The 14,768-nt window shown below is 39.1% G+C and overlaps 1 protein-coding gene across 6 annotated transcripts in view; it reads left to right on the plus strand.

Moving 5' to 3' along the window:
- pds5a (PDS5 cohesin associated factor A) overlaps positions 1 to 14,768 on the plus strand; it is a 23,514-nt gene continuing 8,746 nt past the window's right edge. For 4 of the 6 annotated variants that reach the window (XM_016671416.1, XM_016671415.1, XM_016671417.1 and 1 more), the window contains exons 1-17: positions 1 to 152; positions 968 to 1,120; positions 7,709 to 7,912; positions 8,200 to 8,286; positions 8,428 to 8,525; positions 9,127 to 9,253; positions 9,663 to 9,743; positions 9,890 to 10,030; positions 10,870 to 10,985; positions 11,231 to 11,325; positions 11,441 to 11,586; positions 11,881 to 12,032; positions 12,872 to 12,985; positions 13,162 to 13,243; positions 13,335 to 13,383; positions 13,938 to 14,077; positions 14,310 to 14,425. In XM_016671416.1, coding sequence (XP_016526902.1) covers positions 120 to 152; positions 968 to 1,120; positions 7,709 to 7,912; positions 8,200 to 8,286; positions 8,428 to 8,525; positions 9,127 to 9,253; positions 9,663 to 9,743; positions 9,890 to 10,030; positions 10,870 to 10,985; positions 11,231 to 11,325; positions 11,441 to 11,586; positions 11,881 to 12,032; positions 12,872 to 12,985; positions 13,162 to 13,243; positions 13,335 to 13,383; positions 13,938 to 14,077; positions 14,310 to 14,425 — 1,934 coding nt within the window. In that variant the 5' untranslated portion in view covers positions 1 to 119. Of the gene's footprint in view, positions 153 to 242; positions 346 to 967; positions 1,121 to 7,708; positions 7,913 to 8,199; positions 8,287 to 8,427; positions 8,526 to 9,126; positions 9,254 to 9,662; positions 9,744 to 9,889; positions 10,031 to 10,869; positions 10,986 to 11,230; positions 11,326 to 11,440; positions 11,587 to 11,880; positions 12,033 to 12,871; positions 12,986 to 13,161; positions 13,244 to 13,334; positions 13,384 to 13,937; positions 14,078 to 14,309; positions 14,426 to 14,768 lie in introns of those variants that run through there. The other 2 variants (XM_007551917.2, XM_007551918.2) reach the window with 2 other exon arrangements.

Here is a 14,768-nt window from a genome sequence, read left to right on the forward strand (position 1 = left end):
TGCGGGGGCGCTCTGCACCCAGTCTTCGCAGATTGACTGAACACGGACGGAGAGCTTTGTGCCGAAAACTAAACCTCTGAGTCAGACTAATGAATTAAAACGGCCCGATTGGAAGGTAAATGCTAAAGAGAGGCGCTAGAGACGTATTCCGGGTTTGGGGTCTTAGCTTTTTATCTAAAAATAGATTAATTCTGCAATAGTTGGGCTTTTCAGATCCATCCGTTGGGGCAAGTTGTTGGTGATTGAGGAGGCTCAGGGGCGACGGTAGCACCAGCAGCAGGAGCCCTGTCTGTAAACTAGCGGCTGTAAGGACCGATGCTTGGAAGTTGAAAAAGACTGTAACAAGTAAAATTGCTGTATTTTTAAACTTCTGAAAGTAGTTGGATTAGTTGTAAATCCCAGAACCAATCACGAATGTTGGTATTTTGAAGAAAGATAAAAGGATACTTGACTTCCTCTGTGATTGTCTGTGGACGTAGATGTGATGGGTACCTGGATAGTTTGAGGCCTAGGCTAGTAGAGTAGGCTAACCAGTTAGCGCGGCTAACATCACTTCCTTCCCGCAAAATGCTAACTACTGTTGTATGGCACTGGCTATATACCGACTGTCCTTTTCGTAAACGACTTTTGCACATTGGCTCTTCAGATACATACAATGTTCTTGAAATAGCAGTCAAACTAGTTCCTATGTCTCTGTGGTGCTGTATAAAACATTAAGGTAAAATATTCAGCTGATGTTTAGCTGTGGTATCTTAGCATTCAAGCTAATAATATGCCCAATGCCGGTTCAGTGATAGCTTTTAATCAAATAAATGTGCTAGATTGAAAAGCTCTGTGGTATACAAGTGTGGATGTATCCGGTGTAGCGAGGAAAAGTGGTGATTATCGCAGGGGAATTATGCGAAAAGCGAGGTTTTGTTGGGTGCACTAGCATGGTTGTGCTGAACTTAAGTTTTCTGACCCATAGAGGCCAGTAGAAGACCGTGTGGACCGTACATCAACAAGCATGGAGTTCCCGCAACAGCAGAAGCCTGCGGGGGACGGAAAGATCGTCTATCCTCCTGGAGTGAAGGAGATTACGGACAAAATAAGCAACGATGAGGTGGTCAAACGGTTGAAGGTATGTTGACAGGGTTTCATACTGTTTAAAAACTACTTCAAACTCCAGTCAAAAGCATCCAGCCTCTGGCACAGTACCAAATACTCCCCTAACTTTGTAAACCTTAGTTGTTAGTCTATTACTCACTCTTCTTTTGAGATTTTCAGTTGTTTGTTTTTGCTGGTGATGAGTATGCAGACTGATCAATAAGCAAGTTGTATGCTAGTCAATAATACTTGACCTGATACAAAGTTGTGATGTTTTGCATCATGAGGAGGAACTTCCAGTTCTTTATTTTACCATTGGCATTTTTAATACAGTTGAAACCAGAAATTTACATACACAGAACAACAAAACACTTTTTCCCCCCTCACAGTCTGAAGTTAAATCAGGCCAAACTTCTCTTTCTTCAGATTTCTTTTAAATCAGAAGTTTACATACAGAATGATTACTAGCTATAAAAGAATAAGGGAAAACCCACATCATGATGTCATAGTAGGTTAATAGACACTTTGAGTTTGTTGGAGTATGTATTTTAAGCCCACACCTTGAACAAACTGCTTTCTTGTTTGACATGATGGGAAGGCCTAAACAAATCAAACAAGATATAGTTATTTGGCTGCACAAGTCTGTTTCATCTTTTGGAAGAATTTACCACAGCTTGAAGGTGCCAGGTTCAAACAACAATTACACACAAGTACAGACATGATGGGAATGTCCAACCCTCATACCACTCTTGTGTCCCAGTGATGAACGTATTTTGGTCCAAATTGTGCAGATTGACCCCAGAGCATGAAGCCATTCTGAAGATGCTGCTGAAGCTGATAGTACAGTGTTGTCATCCGCAGTGGAATGTGTTCTGTCTCAACATGACCTGGAAGTTCAGTCAGTGAGGAGGAAGCCATTACTCCAAAAGAAAAAACATGCGGAGGAACTAGAAACATGTCTGATAAAATGATAGTTTGGTCATAATGACAGTCGTTACATTTGGATGAAAAAGGCTTTCTCTTGGGAACATCATCCCAACTGTAACATTTGGGTGTGACAGCATCATGTTGAGGGGCTTCAGGACAATAAAGTCAATGTTTTGGCGTGGCCATCGCATAGCCCTGATCTCAGTCTGACAGAGAAGTTGTGGGTGGATCAGAAGAGGTGTGTGGAAGTGGCCTCCAAACCTGATTCAGTTGCAGCCGTTCTGTCAGGAGGAACGGACATGAACTCCAGCAAACTATTGTGAGAAGGCTGTGGAAGAAAACCCAAAACATTTGACCAAAGTCATGCTGCACAAGGGCAGTAGCATCAAATACTGAGGAAGTCAATGTCTGATTTTGAAGACATGAATATGTAAAACGGGTATTATTTCTCTCATTGTTGTGGAATTTAGCTAATAAAAATAATTTGGATAGTTTAACTGACCTAAAACAGGAGAAGTTTGACTCATTCAGGATATATGAATGAAGATCATTGATTAAGCTAATCCTACATTAGTTCACATTATAAATCACATTTTTAACCTGGCTAAGCAGGAAATGTTCTGTATTGGAAGAAATTATTTACATGCGGATACTTTAGTCACTCATCAGGAGATATTAGTTTTCCACTAAAAATATATACATCAGTATTTTACTGTATTTTTTTTTATATCTAACTTTCCTTTAGAAAATAAATGCTGTTCTGAAGTAGGCAAATGATGTTAGCATGAAAAATGCAAGTTGATTACACTTGGAATATGTTAGCCAACAATTATTGTCGTTCCAACAGTCCTGCAGTATGAATATTGTGCACACTGACAATGCAATATTGTGCAGGCTTAGTGTATAGATAAACATTGTGCCTGTAAATTATTTAGCGAAAAGCTCCTTATTTATTTTAATGATTTACCTGACATTACATTTTATGGCTGGAAAGCTCATAATAAAACAGAACTACTTTGCTGTAGTACGATTAGCCTTCCTGTTATCTGCTTCAAGTCTTGCTCTCCCTCACCTGGGGAACTATGAATTTGCTAGGGGACATGCAGTTACAGCATTTGTTAATATAGAAGTGCTGTACATCCACTTTCTACATTTGGTCAGGTTGTTGGTTATATATCAGAACATGTTCCGATGATTTGCTGAAGTTGTCAAGGAACTATATTGCTATATAGCCAAGTTGTTGTATTGCAAAAGCAGCAGCTTTTGCAATACAACAACTTGTTGTATTGCAAAAGCAGCAGCTTTTGCAATACAAAAGGAGATATTAGTTTTCCACTAAAAATATATACATCAGTATTTTACTGTATTTTTTTTTATATCTAACTTTCCTTTAGAAAATAAATGCAAAAGCTGCACCTTATTGCAGCTTTTGCAATAAGGTGCAAATAGCTGAAATGGAAGGAGTTGGTTTAATTTCTTTCTGGCATATCTAGAGACAGCTTCATAGCCGAGGTCAAGGTTTGTAGGAAGCCCAATGCAAACATCCATCACCACTGTACACTAAAATACATTCCACAGCATTGTCGCATTTCTTTCCTGATTGAGTTCAATACAAGCTTTTAGAAAACTAAAATGTTTTTTTTAAGTTGCTGTTGCTTAGAATAGCAGAAAATGTTCTGTGGGGCGTTTAGGTGTTTAAGTTGTTGATTTGTCAGTTTGTGAGCTAAAACACAGTTAATTACAAGAAGACTGTTTTCTTTTGTTTTTTTTTTAACAAGAGTAGGTGTCTGAAAGTTTTTAAGCAAATATTTTTGTACATGTTGTTTGCCAGTAGCTGGAGGTTCATACTCTGAGATCTTCAATATGCTTTAGTTTCTCACAGGAGAATAAGTCTAGTGCAACTCTTCACTAGCTGATGCAATTGAGGCTTTCATAATCCAAATAAGATATAGATTTGAAACTGCCATGTATCGGGTTCTTTTATTTTTATGTTTTATACGGCTTTGTAATTCTGTTTTTTTCCTCTTTAGGAAGCTGTGTTGTTATTTTTCGGGTGAAAGTCTTTTGCTTTCGCCAAGTTCACTACGTCTTGCTGTTGTTGCAGCTGGTTGCTAAAGCATGCAGTTGTTCTACTGGGGACTGTAAGATTACCAGCTGACGATGGTTGCTCTATAAATTCTGCATATTGTCTTCACATAGACTCATTTGTTCATATCTGCATTTATACACGGTTAAAAAAAATAGTGTGCCATATCAGCAACCTCTGCTCCAGAGAGCAGGGAACCTCTCTGGACTTAAGGTTAAGTTGTGGTTCAGTAACAGGCATACCATTAAAACAAACCACTGGTCTGGCTAGATTAACAGCTAATATCGTTCAAAATGGTAAAGTGGATGATTGTCTAGAAAATTGGGAGAATTGTTATTCTGTTAAATAAATTACTGATGTCATAATTGACAAAGTTCAACTTGGTGTAAATAATCTTTCAAGAAATTTTCCACTTAGTTCATATTTTGACAGTTTTCCTGTCAGTGAAGTGAATATACATGACGAAATCAGTGTAGATGTGACTGAATGAAGGAGACGCATGAATTTTCCAAGTTCCCAGTCATAAATACAACAAGAATGTAGCACAAAGTTGGAAATTCAACCGGGAAAGGCAGAGATTTCCAAGCAGTTTGGATTTTCAAACCGAGTATTGCTGCAGTGTGTGTTGAATAATCTTCCAAACTTTCTTTTCTTTTCTTTTTTGGCTGCTTACTCCTCATTAAACCAGTGGCACAGATTGTGCTGTGAAATATCCACTTGTGAATATGTTAACATTGTGTTTAAATGCAAAGAAAACTTCATTTTGAATTACTACTAGTAGAGGTAGTTGGAAACAAAATAAATGAGTCACCCTCTACTTGGGTTTTACAACGTTCTCAGCCTAGAGCTCCAACTGCTGAGACTAATTCAGTGTGACATAACAAGAAAGCTGACCAGAGTAAAGCTGAGCGGTCTGTCGTTGAAACATGGTGGATTTGAAAATATTGGGAGGTTTTTCTTTTTAACTTTGCACCTTTCTAGTTCCTGATTGGAGCACCTTGCCTTCAGAAAAGCCTTAATGGATGCACGAAAGTGTCAGAATTATTCCACAGAAACTTTGGACCGAATTGAGACGTTTGGATCAAAGACTTGCTGCACATCTAGAGTATAAGTCAGACTCTCCACCTCCGGGAGATCTATTGGATTGAGATCAAGCAACTGTGAACGTCTGTGTCGATGAAGTCTAGTGAACTTATCGTCATGTTCAAGAAACACGTTTGAGATAGTTTGAGGTTTGTGCTGTGGTTCATTGTCCTGTTGGAAGCAGCTGTCGGAAGAGATGAAAATCCTCACGCCGGTTGTAGCTGAACAACTGGCACGGTGCAGAACGGATCCATGCTTTTGTGTCGTTTTGCACCAAATCCTGACCCTAAGATTTGAATGTTCAGTCGACTTTAAGACTAATCATTTCTGTCCAATTTTGGTGAGCTTCTGTTGAGTTTTAAGCTCAGTTTTCTGACATATGCAACACCTCAAGGTTAGACGTGTTGTGTTTTAAGCATCAGTTGTGGCAACCACACCCCCTTCAAACTCATTCAGTTTGGCCTTTAGCAAGTCATGTTCACCATGACTAGATGTCTAAATCCACTCGGTGTGCCTAATAAAGTGGCTAGTGAGGGTACAGTTTCAGAGGAATACACATAAGCTGTTTTAGTAATTCTGCTAGCTCTAATTGCAAATTTCAGATGGTTAAAAACTCCATTATCATTTTGTCTGCCTGTTATAAACACCCAACTCTGCTCCAAGCACAAAAGGAACCATTATGAACGCTGTGTTTTCTTCTATTGTAGTTCTTAAAGAGAAATGCTGGCAGGTTAAAGATTAACCAGACGCAGAGATTGGAAGGTTCTTTGAAGTAACGCATCTCTTAAAGAAATTATCAGGAAAACTGTGTGCATACTTGTAGCCTAATGGTCATTAGTTGCACAACAATGAGTAATCAGTGAGCACTAAGGGTTTACACATTGCTTTTTTTTTTTTCCTCTATAAGCTGACTGACAGACACCTCTGTTGTTGAGGTTGTCAGAAAAGTCCTCAAAACAAAAGTCTGATCCTGCTCACATGGAGGGGAAAGTCTCTGCGCTGGACACTTAGAGAAAACATGAAAGTCTTGTAATTTCATGGAAAAACTGCATCGATTCTGTTTGTAAGGTTTAAATGGACCAAACGGCACCTGCTGAGATATAAAAGGGATGCCGTGTTGCACTTTAACCTCATACTTTGCACAGGAAAGTGTGTTTCGTTGCAGTTCCTCAGATGCTATCAGAGCTGCTTGCATGAAGTGGCTTTGTGGTTTGAATATGGACAAACGTTTAGCTGATCTGCTCACTGGAACGTTGGTTTTCTCCTAGAACAGAGCCATGGCATTAGACTCCAGATGTACAAACTCTCCAGCTCAAAAGGCCCACAGGAGAGTTTCTGTTCTGAGAGCTTTACTCCTTTACGAGGACAGGAGTGTGTGTGTGTGGATATAATGACTGTGTGTAGGAGTGAGTGTGCCGCTCTGCAGTCTGTTGGAGCTGCTGGCCCATCCCCCACCAACAGGCAGTCGGGAGCTTCATAGCCATGTTTCAGCTCACACATAGAGGAAGTTGCAGCTCGAAGCATTTCTTTCTAATGATTGTATTTCAGTGGACTGGTGTGAATGAAACCTCTGTGGGCAGCAGTGGGACAAACCCACACTTCGTTTGTCTGTTTCTGTCATATCACTCGGGTTTTGTTTTTTGTGTTTGTTTTTATTTTTAATGAAAAGGTCAGTTTGAAAAAGTTGCTAAATAACTTTCTTACAGACACAATGTGTTGGGGTTTTCCCTCCTTTGCTTTTCACTTTTTAATGTACCACAATGCACTTAAAAACTTATTATATGAATGAAGTACCAGTTACAGCCTGACGACAAGAAATAAAATTAAACCCTATATGAATATATTTGTATATTCACTAATGAAAAAACCCCAAACATTCAGATAATCAAATATGAGATTAAACAGACATTAAATGTCTGTTTAATCAGTGCAGCAGCAAAGAGGGAAATAATAATAAATAATAAGAATAACGTTGACTAAAATTATTCATGTATCATCACTGAAGTTGATGATCCACAGCAGCCTGACAAAAAATAAAAAAAATACCTGTTTTTTTGTGTCAAATCATTTTGTTCAGCTTTGGTCTCTTGAGTATTTCTGATTCTGAATCAGCGAAGATCAAATGTAATCAAATATCATTCAGTACTGCAAAAATGGACCTCAATCAAAGCACCAACAGGAAGCTCTGAATGAGCTGCTAACTAACAATGAGCTGGTCACAGGATTCTCTAAGTGCTTGTAAATCTGAAATATCTCGCCTGTCACTCTGGGTTTTTGTTGTGGTTTTTTATATATATAAAGTACCCAATAAATCGGCTAACAAATACCTTTAAAAAATGTAATTAATAATTTGCCAGTAACTGATTGAGCTTCTACTTTACAGTTGAAAAGATGCTCATCAGAGGCATTTTCCCCCCGTCTGTGTTTCGGTGGTTTTTGGCACAAATCAAATATTGCATAAATACTCTTAAAGAGCCGTGGCTAGACGGACTCTCATGTGACCGCCCTTGTCGATGTGCTCAACAGATGGTGGTAAAGACCTACATGGACATGGATCAAGACTCTGAAGAGGAGAAGCAGCAGTATCTTGGTCTGGCGCTCCATCTTGCCTCCGAGTTCTTCCTAAGGAACCCTAATAAAGACGTCCGGCTGCTGGTGGCCTGCTGTCTGGCTGACATCTTCAGGATATACGCTCCTGAAGCTCCTTACACCTCCCACGACAAGCTGAAGGTCCGGATTAGCTTCTAGAATCTTTCATTCGTCTAAATCAATCCAAGTCTGCTTGTTGCAATGACTGCTGTTTACGTGTGGTGGGGTATAATTAAAACCTGCATGCGTTGTTTACTAGATAATTGAGCACATTTGCCAGATGGCCCAAGGAAAGTTCAGGTTTTACTGTTCTGCAGCACATCTGTGCACCTTCTTTTAACCACGTTGTAAAGCCTTCCTGCTCCCTATAAAACCACAGGACTTAATGAGAAGCTAAAAATGCTTTTTTTTTTTTCCCCCCCCTCCAGGACATTTTTCTGTTCATCACCAGACAGCTAAAAGGACTAGAAGACACCAAGAGCCCTCAGTTCAACCGATACTTTTACCTGCTGGAGGTAAATCTCTCACCTTGGCTGCACTTATGCGTTTCGGCATTCCAGTGTTTTCTTTGCTACAGATTGTGTTGAAGTGAATACGTTTCATTTGGATTTTGAAGGTTACTATTTATCAATGCATGTGTTTGTGTTGTGCAACAGAATCTTGCGTGGGTAAAATCGTACAATATCTGCTTTGAACTGGAGGACTGCAACGAGATTTTCATCCAGCTCTTCAAAACGCTCTTCTCTGTTATAAAGTAAGTTGGTTGAATCTGTCAACTTGAAGACAAGACAGTGTAGATTACTGGGTTCCACAGTGTGAGATGAAGTTTATTTATTTATTTTTGAACAAAACTGAGAATCTCCCCTTTTTGTGTTTTCACAAATCACTTTTTACCCTCGGGAATCTGCAATCGATGTAGAAAATGGTGTTAAATCTTTTTTGTTTGTTTGTTTTTATGTAACCCAAAATCATCAAACTAGAAATACACACTGCATGCTTTTTTTTTTTTTAAACTGAAAGAGCTAAAGATTAGGAAGTATTTTTTTTATATATATTAAACTGCACATCCTGTTTCCCTTGTTAATAAAACTGCACATTTTTCCCTGGATGATTTCAAAGCTGTAACAGCAGCTGGTTTGCACCAATTTGACCAAAAGCAGCTGCTTTGCCAGCACAAAAAAAATGTTATATTTGATGAAAGAGGTTGTTTTGAACATTTTGGCTCATCATGTTTGTTCTACTCTTTATACTATAACATTATTAACTGATAAACTGGACGGCTGTGATGCAGTGGGCCTTGTTGTGATGTTAATGGCATTAACGCGTCGGAGCCGGTGTCTTCCTCTGCTCATCAGCAACAGCCACAACCAGAAGGTGCAGATGCACATGATGGATCTGATGAGTTCTATCATCATGGAGGGAGACGGAGTCACACAGGAGCTGCTGGACACAATCCTGATAAACCTCATACCTGCACACAAGGCGAGTCTCCGGTCACACCACTGCACGCTGTGACATATTGCATGATTACTTTTCTGCATTAAATTAGAAAGAATTACTTATGTAAGTCAGAATTCAAATAACATTAAAAAAAACCTAGGTATTGACTAGAACATGAACTATGTTAGACAGGTAAATGAGAGGCACTGATATATTGTTAGTTTGTTTCTTTTGTAATGGTTTTAATTGTTTTCTGTTCTAACCATGAAAAATGTTTTTACCAGCTCTCTGTGCTTTTTCTCCAGAACTTCTCTTCTTGTATATCTTGTAATGAAAACAAAATGCAGTGCTGACATGCCGACAGAAAGCTAGCAAATCCGGTTTCAAAGTTAAGCAAACACACTTCTTGCTATAGTCATGCCAATTATTTATCCTCTTTCTGCTGACTCAGAATCTGAACAAGCAAGCGTACGACCTCGCCAAGACACTCCTGAAGAGAACGGTCCAAACTATTGAGACGTGCATCGCAAACGTGAGACGCTGCTTGTTTTTTTTTTGTTTTGTTTTTTTTTTCCTTTGGTTTTCTTCTGTAATCCTCTTTTTCAAATGACGTTGAAGAGTACGTTATCAAGGTATTCATCGGGTTCTCTCGCTCTGTGCTTTTATGTTCTCCCACAGTTCTTCAATCAGGTTTTAGTGATGGGAAAGTCCTCGGTCAGTGACCTATCAGAGCACGTCTTCGACCTCATCCAGGAGCTGTTTGCCATCGACCCCATGCTGCTGACCTCCGTCATGCCTCAGCTGGAGTTCAAGCTAAAGGTGAACACCGTCCAAAAAACAACAACAATCCCTCAGCTCCAACCAACATCATTTTCCCTTCTGATTTTATTTTAGTTTCTTTGAGTAATATTGATTTTTGAGTAACTGTATTTTATACTATTACTATTTGATCCAGAACTTATTTCCTTTGTAAAAAGTTTATTTTTTATTTTTTATTTTTTTTATCCATCTGTGGTGGTGAAACACTCTGTTCTTATTTTATTGTTCCAGAGTAAATACTGGTCAAGTGTATTTGTGTGGCACATTTAATCAACAACTCAATTAAAAGTGATAAAAACATAATAAATAATTAACTTGATGGCAAAATAAAGAGAAGTAATGAAATCAATTTCAATTGATTTATTAATGTTATTATTGCTATTAATTGTTATTAATCAAAGGCAAACCAAAATAAGAGTTTTAGCCGGGATTTAAAAGAACTCAGCTTTTCAGCAGATATGCAATTTTCTGGAAGTTTGTTCCTCATTAGAAAAGCATAAAAAAAATACAGATATTTAAAAAAAAAAACAAAAAAACATCAGTACATTACCCAGCGTTTTTCTGTATCATTTTGTGCAAATTGTCCCCCGAGCATGATACTGCCATCACCATACTTCACTATATAGGGATTCGTTTTTCAGGGTTTTATTCGTATGATTGTTCAGACAATTTTGATCTCATCTGACCTACTTAGTAGAACTGCACAATACATAGTAAATGTATTACTTAGCAATAGCTTTTCATGCCGTTTGCAGCGGGGAACCGAAATCAAGTTTTAAAAATATGATTAAAAAAATATTGAAGTCCCATTAAAGGACTGTGTGTGATTTTTGTTACAGAGCAACGACGGAGAGGAGCGTCTGGCTGTCGTTCGTTTGCTAGCGAAGTTATTTGGGGCCAAAGACTCAGAGCTAGCATCACAGAACAGACCGCTTTGGCAGTGCTTCTTAGGACGGTGAGTAAACTCGGCATTGACCATTTGTTAAAGAGATGTATGTATATGAAGTTAGCGTGTGATATGAAGTATCACACGCAGTCCTTTTGTCCCTTGTAAGAGAGTTTATAGAGGAATTGAGGAACTTAGCTGGCATGGGACAACTTCCTGTTATCTTCCTTCCCAACAGAATAAATAAGTAATTTTTCTTTTAACTAAATCTTCTTCAGTTAGTTGAATTATATGAGATTTAATTTCTCCTGTAGGTTCAACGACATCCACGTACCGGTCAGATTAGAGTGTGTAAAATTCGCAAGCCACTGCCTTATGAACCACCCTGACCTGGCCAAAGACCTCACAGGTGGGCGTTACTTCTGATTCGTCCGGGCTGTTGTTAACGGCGCCGCCGTCTTCCTGCTGGCTGGTTCAGCTGAAAGTAATGACCTTTCTCACTCATTTATTTATTTTTTGTCCAGAGTATTTGAAAGTGCGTTCTCACGACCCAGAGGAAGCCATCAGACACGATGTCATCGTCACCATCATCAATGCTGGAAAGAAAGACCTGAACTTGGTCAATGACCAGCTGTTGGGCTTTGTGCGGGAAAGGACGCTGGACAAGAGGGTAGGACATTTAAACCACTTAATGGTTCACTCATTGTAGTAGCAACACAGCTGCGACTCTTTTGGGATTCATTTGTTTAGATCAACAATAATAATCTACATAAAATGCCGCAGTTTATCCTGGAGATCTGTACGAATCATTCGCATTCTGAAAACGCAACGTATCCGCGTTGATGTGCAATGTGTTAATATTTCATTGATTACAAACACAAGGTTGTCTCCCTCCCTGTGATTTTCATATCCTGGTTTGATCGTTTCCCTTCGTCGGTATGTTAACGTTTCCCTCCTCCTGCAGTGGCGTGTGCGTAAAGAGGCCATGATGGGCCTGGCTCAGCTTTATAAGAAATACTGTCTGCATCACGAGGCTGGAAAGGAGTCGGCCCAGAAGATCAGCTGGATCAAAGACAAACTGTTGCACATCTACTATCAGAACAGCATCGATGACAAGTGAGAACAAACACACAGTGTACATGAAATGATTTAATACTGAACAAATGGACTAGGATTAATGTATTTAGAACCGGTTTGGCACATACACGTGTTAATATGTCTCTAATATCTATAAAAAAAAGACACATTTGTAAATCACAAACATTGTTGTAATTTGATAATTTACTAAAATATCAGTAACCTGACATCTCTACAGCTCTAGCCCCTCCCTGTTAAAAGCTTTAAAACAAGTTCCTCTTATTTTACAGTATCATGGCTTAATTAATTTAATTTAAATGCATGTATAAATTTAAATGTAAATATTTCAAATGCATGACAATGAAGCCCATTACTCTTAGTTCCTGTTTGCAATGGGAAAGACTAGAGAACATAACATTTAAATAAGTTTTTGTGTGGATCTCAATAACAACTAGATGCCAAAAATGTACGGCAGCACAGAGACGGTTCATCAGCTACGTCGGCGGTTCTTTGGCCATCTCGCTCCCCAAAGTTAAATTTTATGGAAAAACCTGTTTGAGCTGAAGAGAAGACAGAACTAGAGATATCGGTCGGCGGTCGAAGATTGTTTTGTATCCGTGTTTCAGCCTTGTGAAATGGTACAGTAATGTCCCATTGGCTGTACGAAGTAAACCAGGCGATTCGTTAAAGTGGGATTCCCCCCTATAGATAGAAGATTTGTCTCTGTGACAAAATGCTACAGCAATAAAATATCACTGCGACTCAGAGGTTTTAATGCGTCGGTCTCGCACATTTAGAGATTAAATCCCTTCTCCCAAATTATTTCCTGTTTTTTATTTTCAGTGTTTAAAGAATGAATTGAAACTTTCCTCTCCCAGGTTGTTAGTGGAGAAGATTTTTGCCCAGTACATGGTGCCTCACAGCCTTGACACAGAGGAGAAGATGAAATGCCTCTACTACCTTTATTCCTGTCTGGACACTAACGCTGTCAAGTGAGTGAATACGCTGCATTTTCTCCTTCCATCTGGAAACTACACAAACATTGACGCATTCATACGTGCAAAGTATTGATATAAAATTACAAGTAAACTGTCTGGAAAACACCTCACAGTGCTTATGATGAGAACTTTCTACTGATTGTTTCTTTCTCACTGGCCTTTTCTTCCAGGGCTCTAAACGAAATGTGGAAGTGTCAGAATATGCTCAGAAGTCTCGTCAAAGAGTTGCTCGACCTTCACAAGCTGCCAGTGGTGGGTAGATGCTTCCTTTTTTCTCTCAGTTTTTGTTTTTCAGGATGTATATAATTCAGCGGGATAATGTTTTCTTCTGCCCTCTCGCTAGTCGGAGGCCAATAACACCGCGATGCTCGGGAAGCTCATGAGTATCGCAAGTAAGTTGGAAATAAACGTACCCAAATGCACACCGTGCCTTACAAAACCTCCCTTTGACATTACAACCACACACTTCAGTGTATTTTATACAATTGACCAATATACAGTAATGCACAATGTGAAGTGTAGTAATAGCATTTAGGGTTTTCTGAACTTTTACAAATACAGTTTCTGAAAAGTTGGGTATTTCTTTGTTTTCAGCCCGTTTCTAGGTTAGGAATGCTTTTGCAAAGCACTGGATGTTATTATGTCACAGTTATTGCTCACCATCACTCTAAATAAGGCATAATCCACACCAAAGTTATTAGAAAAGGAAAATAAATTTTAAAAGAATATATAAAACCAGGTCTGACATTTTGAACATAATTCAACCATTTTGACCTGTGGTTTTCAAAAAGTACTCCTTGTGACCTCAGTCAAAAGGTTTTTCTTTCAATTCAAAACACTATATATAAAATCAGTCCCCACTCATTTTTCGTAGGCGTTCTCTTCTTCTTTCTTCAGGTCATGACCTTTTGTAACCGTAATTTTAATGTGATGCTGCTGTTTTCAGAGAACCTGCCGGATGCTGGGAAGGCCCAGGACTTCATGAAGAAATTTAACCAGGTTCTGAGTGAGGATGAGAAGCTCAGAATCCAGCTGGAGATGCTCATCAGTCCAACATGCTCCTGCAAGCAGGCGGAGATCTGTGTGGTGAGGCAGCACGAGGCACACTTAACCCGAAACACAAATGACATTTTTAACACGACTCGTAGTCGTTTACGTCAACAGGTGTGATGCAAATCGAGTGTTAGGGCTACGAATTTGTGTTTGGGGTCCAACTTAGTAACCAAAAGCCTGACTTGTTTCGTCAGCGACGAATTTTTTAACAAACTAACATCTGAAAACGATAGTTTGAAGCTCACACACGAGATGCTTTGCGCAGAGGGAGATCACTCGGAAGCTGACGTTCCCCAAACAGCCGAGCAATCCGTTCCTAGAGATGGTCAAGTTCCTGCTGGAGCGGATCGCCCCGGTTCACATCGACTCTGAAGCCATCAGGTCAGAAACATTCCTGAGAATGAGAATATTTTTAATTTATTTTATTTATTATTATTGACACGTATAATGAATTTGAGCCTTCAAACGTCAATAAAACGGGTGATTATAAGTAGTTTCTAATTGAAGATGTTGCGTAATTGAAACGAGTTGGTAAATTGTGCCTGAAAACGTTAAAAATGTGTTAATTTTTTTTAGAGAGAACTAAAATAGATGGCGTCTGTTTACCTAGTAACCAAGTGCTTCATAATGTTGTCTGTATTTTGGTATTGTGTAACGCTGGTCCATTAACAGATCCGTCTCATTTACTGAGCCACCTAGTGGCGGTGATGGAAAACTGCAGGTT

Source organism: Poecilia formosa, unplaced genomic scaffold, assembly GCF_000485575.1.
Source record: "Poecilia formosa unplaced genomic scaffold, Poecilia_formosa-5.1.2 Scaffold44, whole genome shotgun sequence".
Lineage (NCBI taxonomy): Eukaryota > Metazoa > Chordata > Actinopteri > Cyprinodontiformes > Poeciliidae > Poecilia > Poecilia formosa.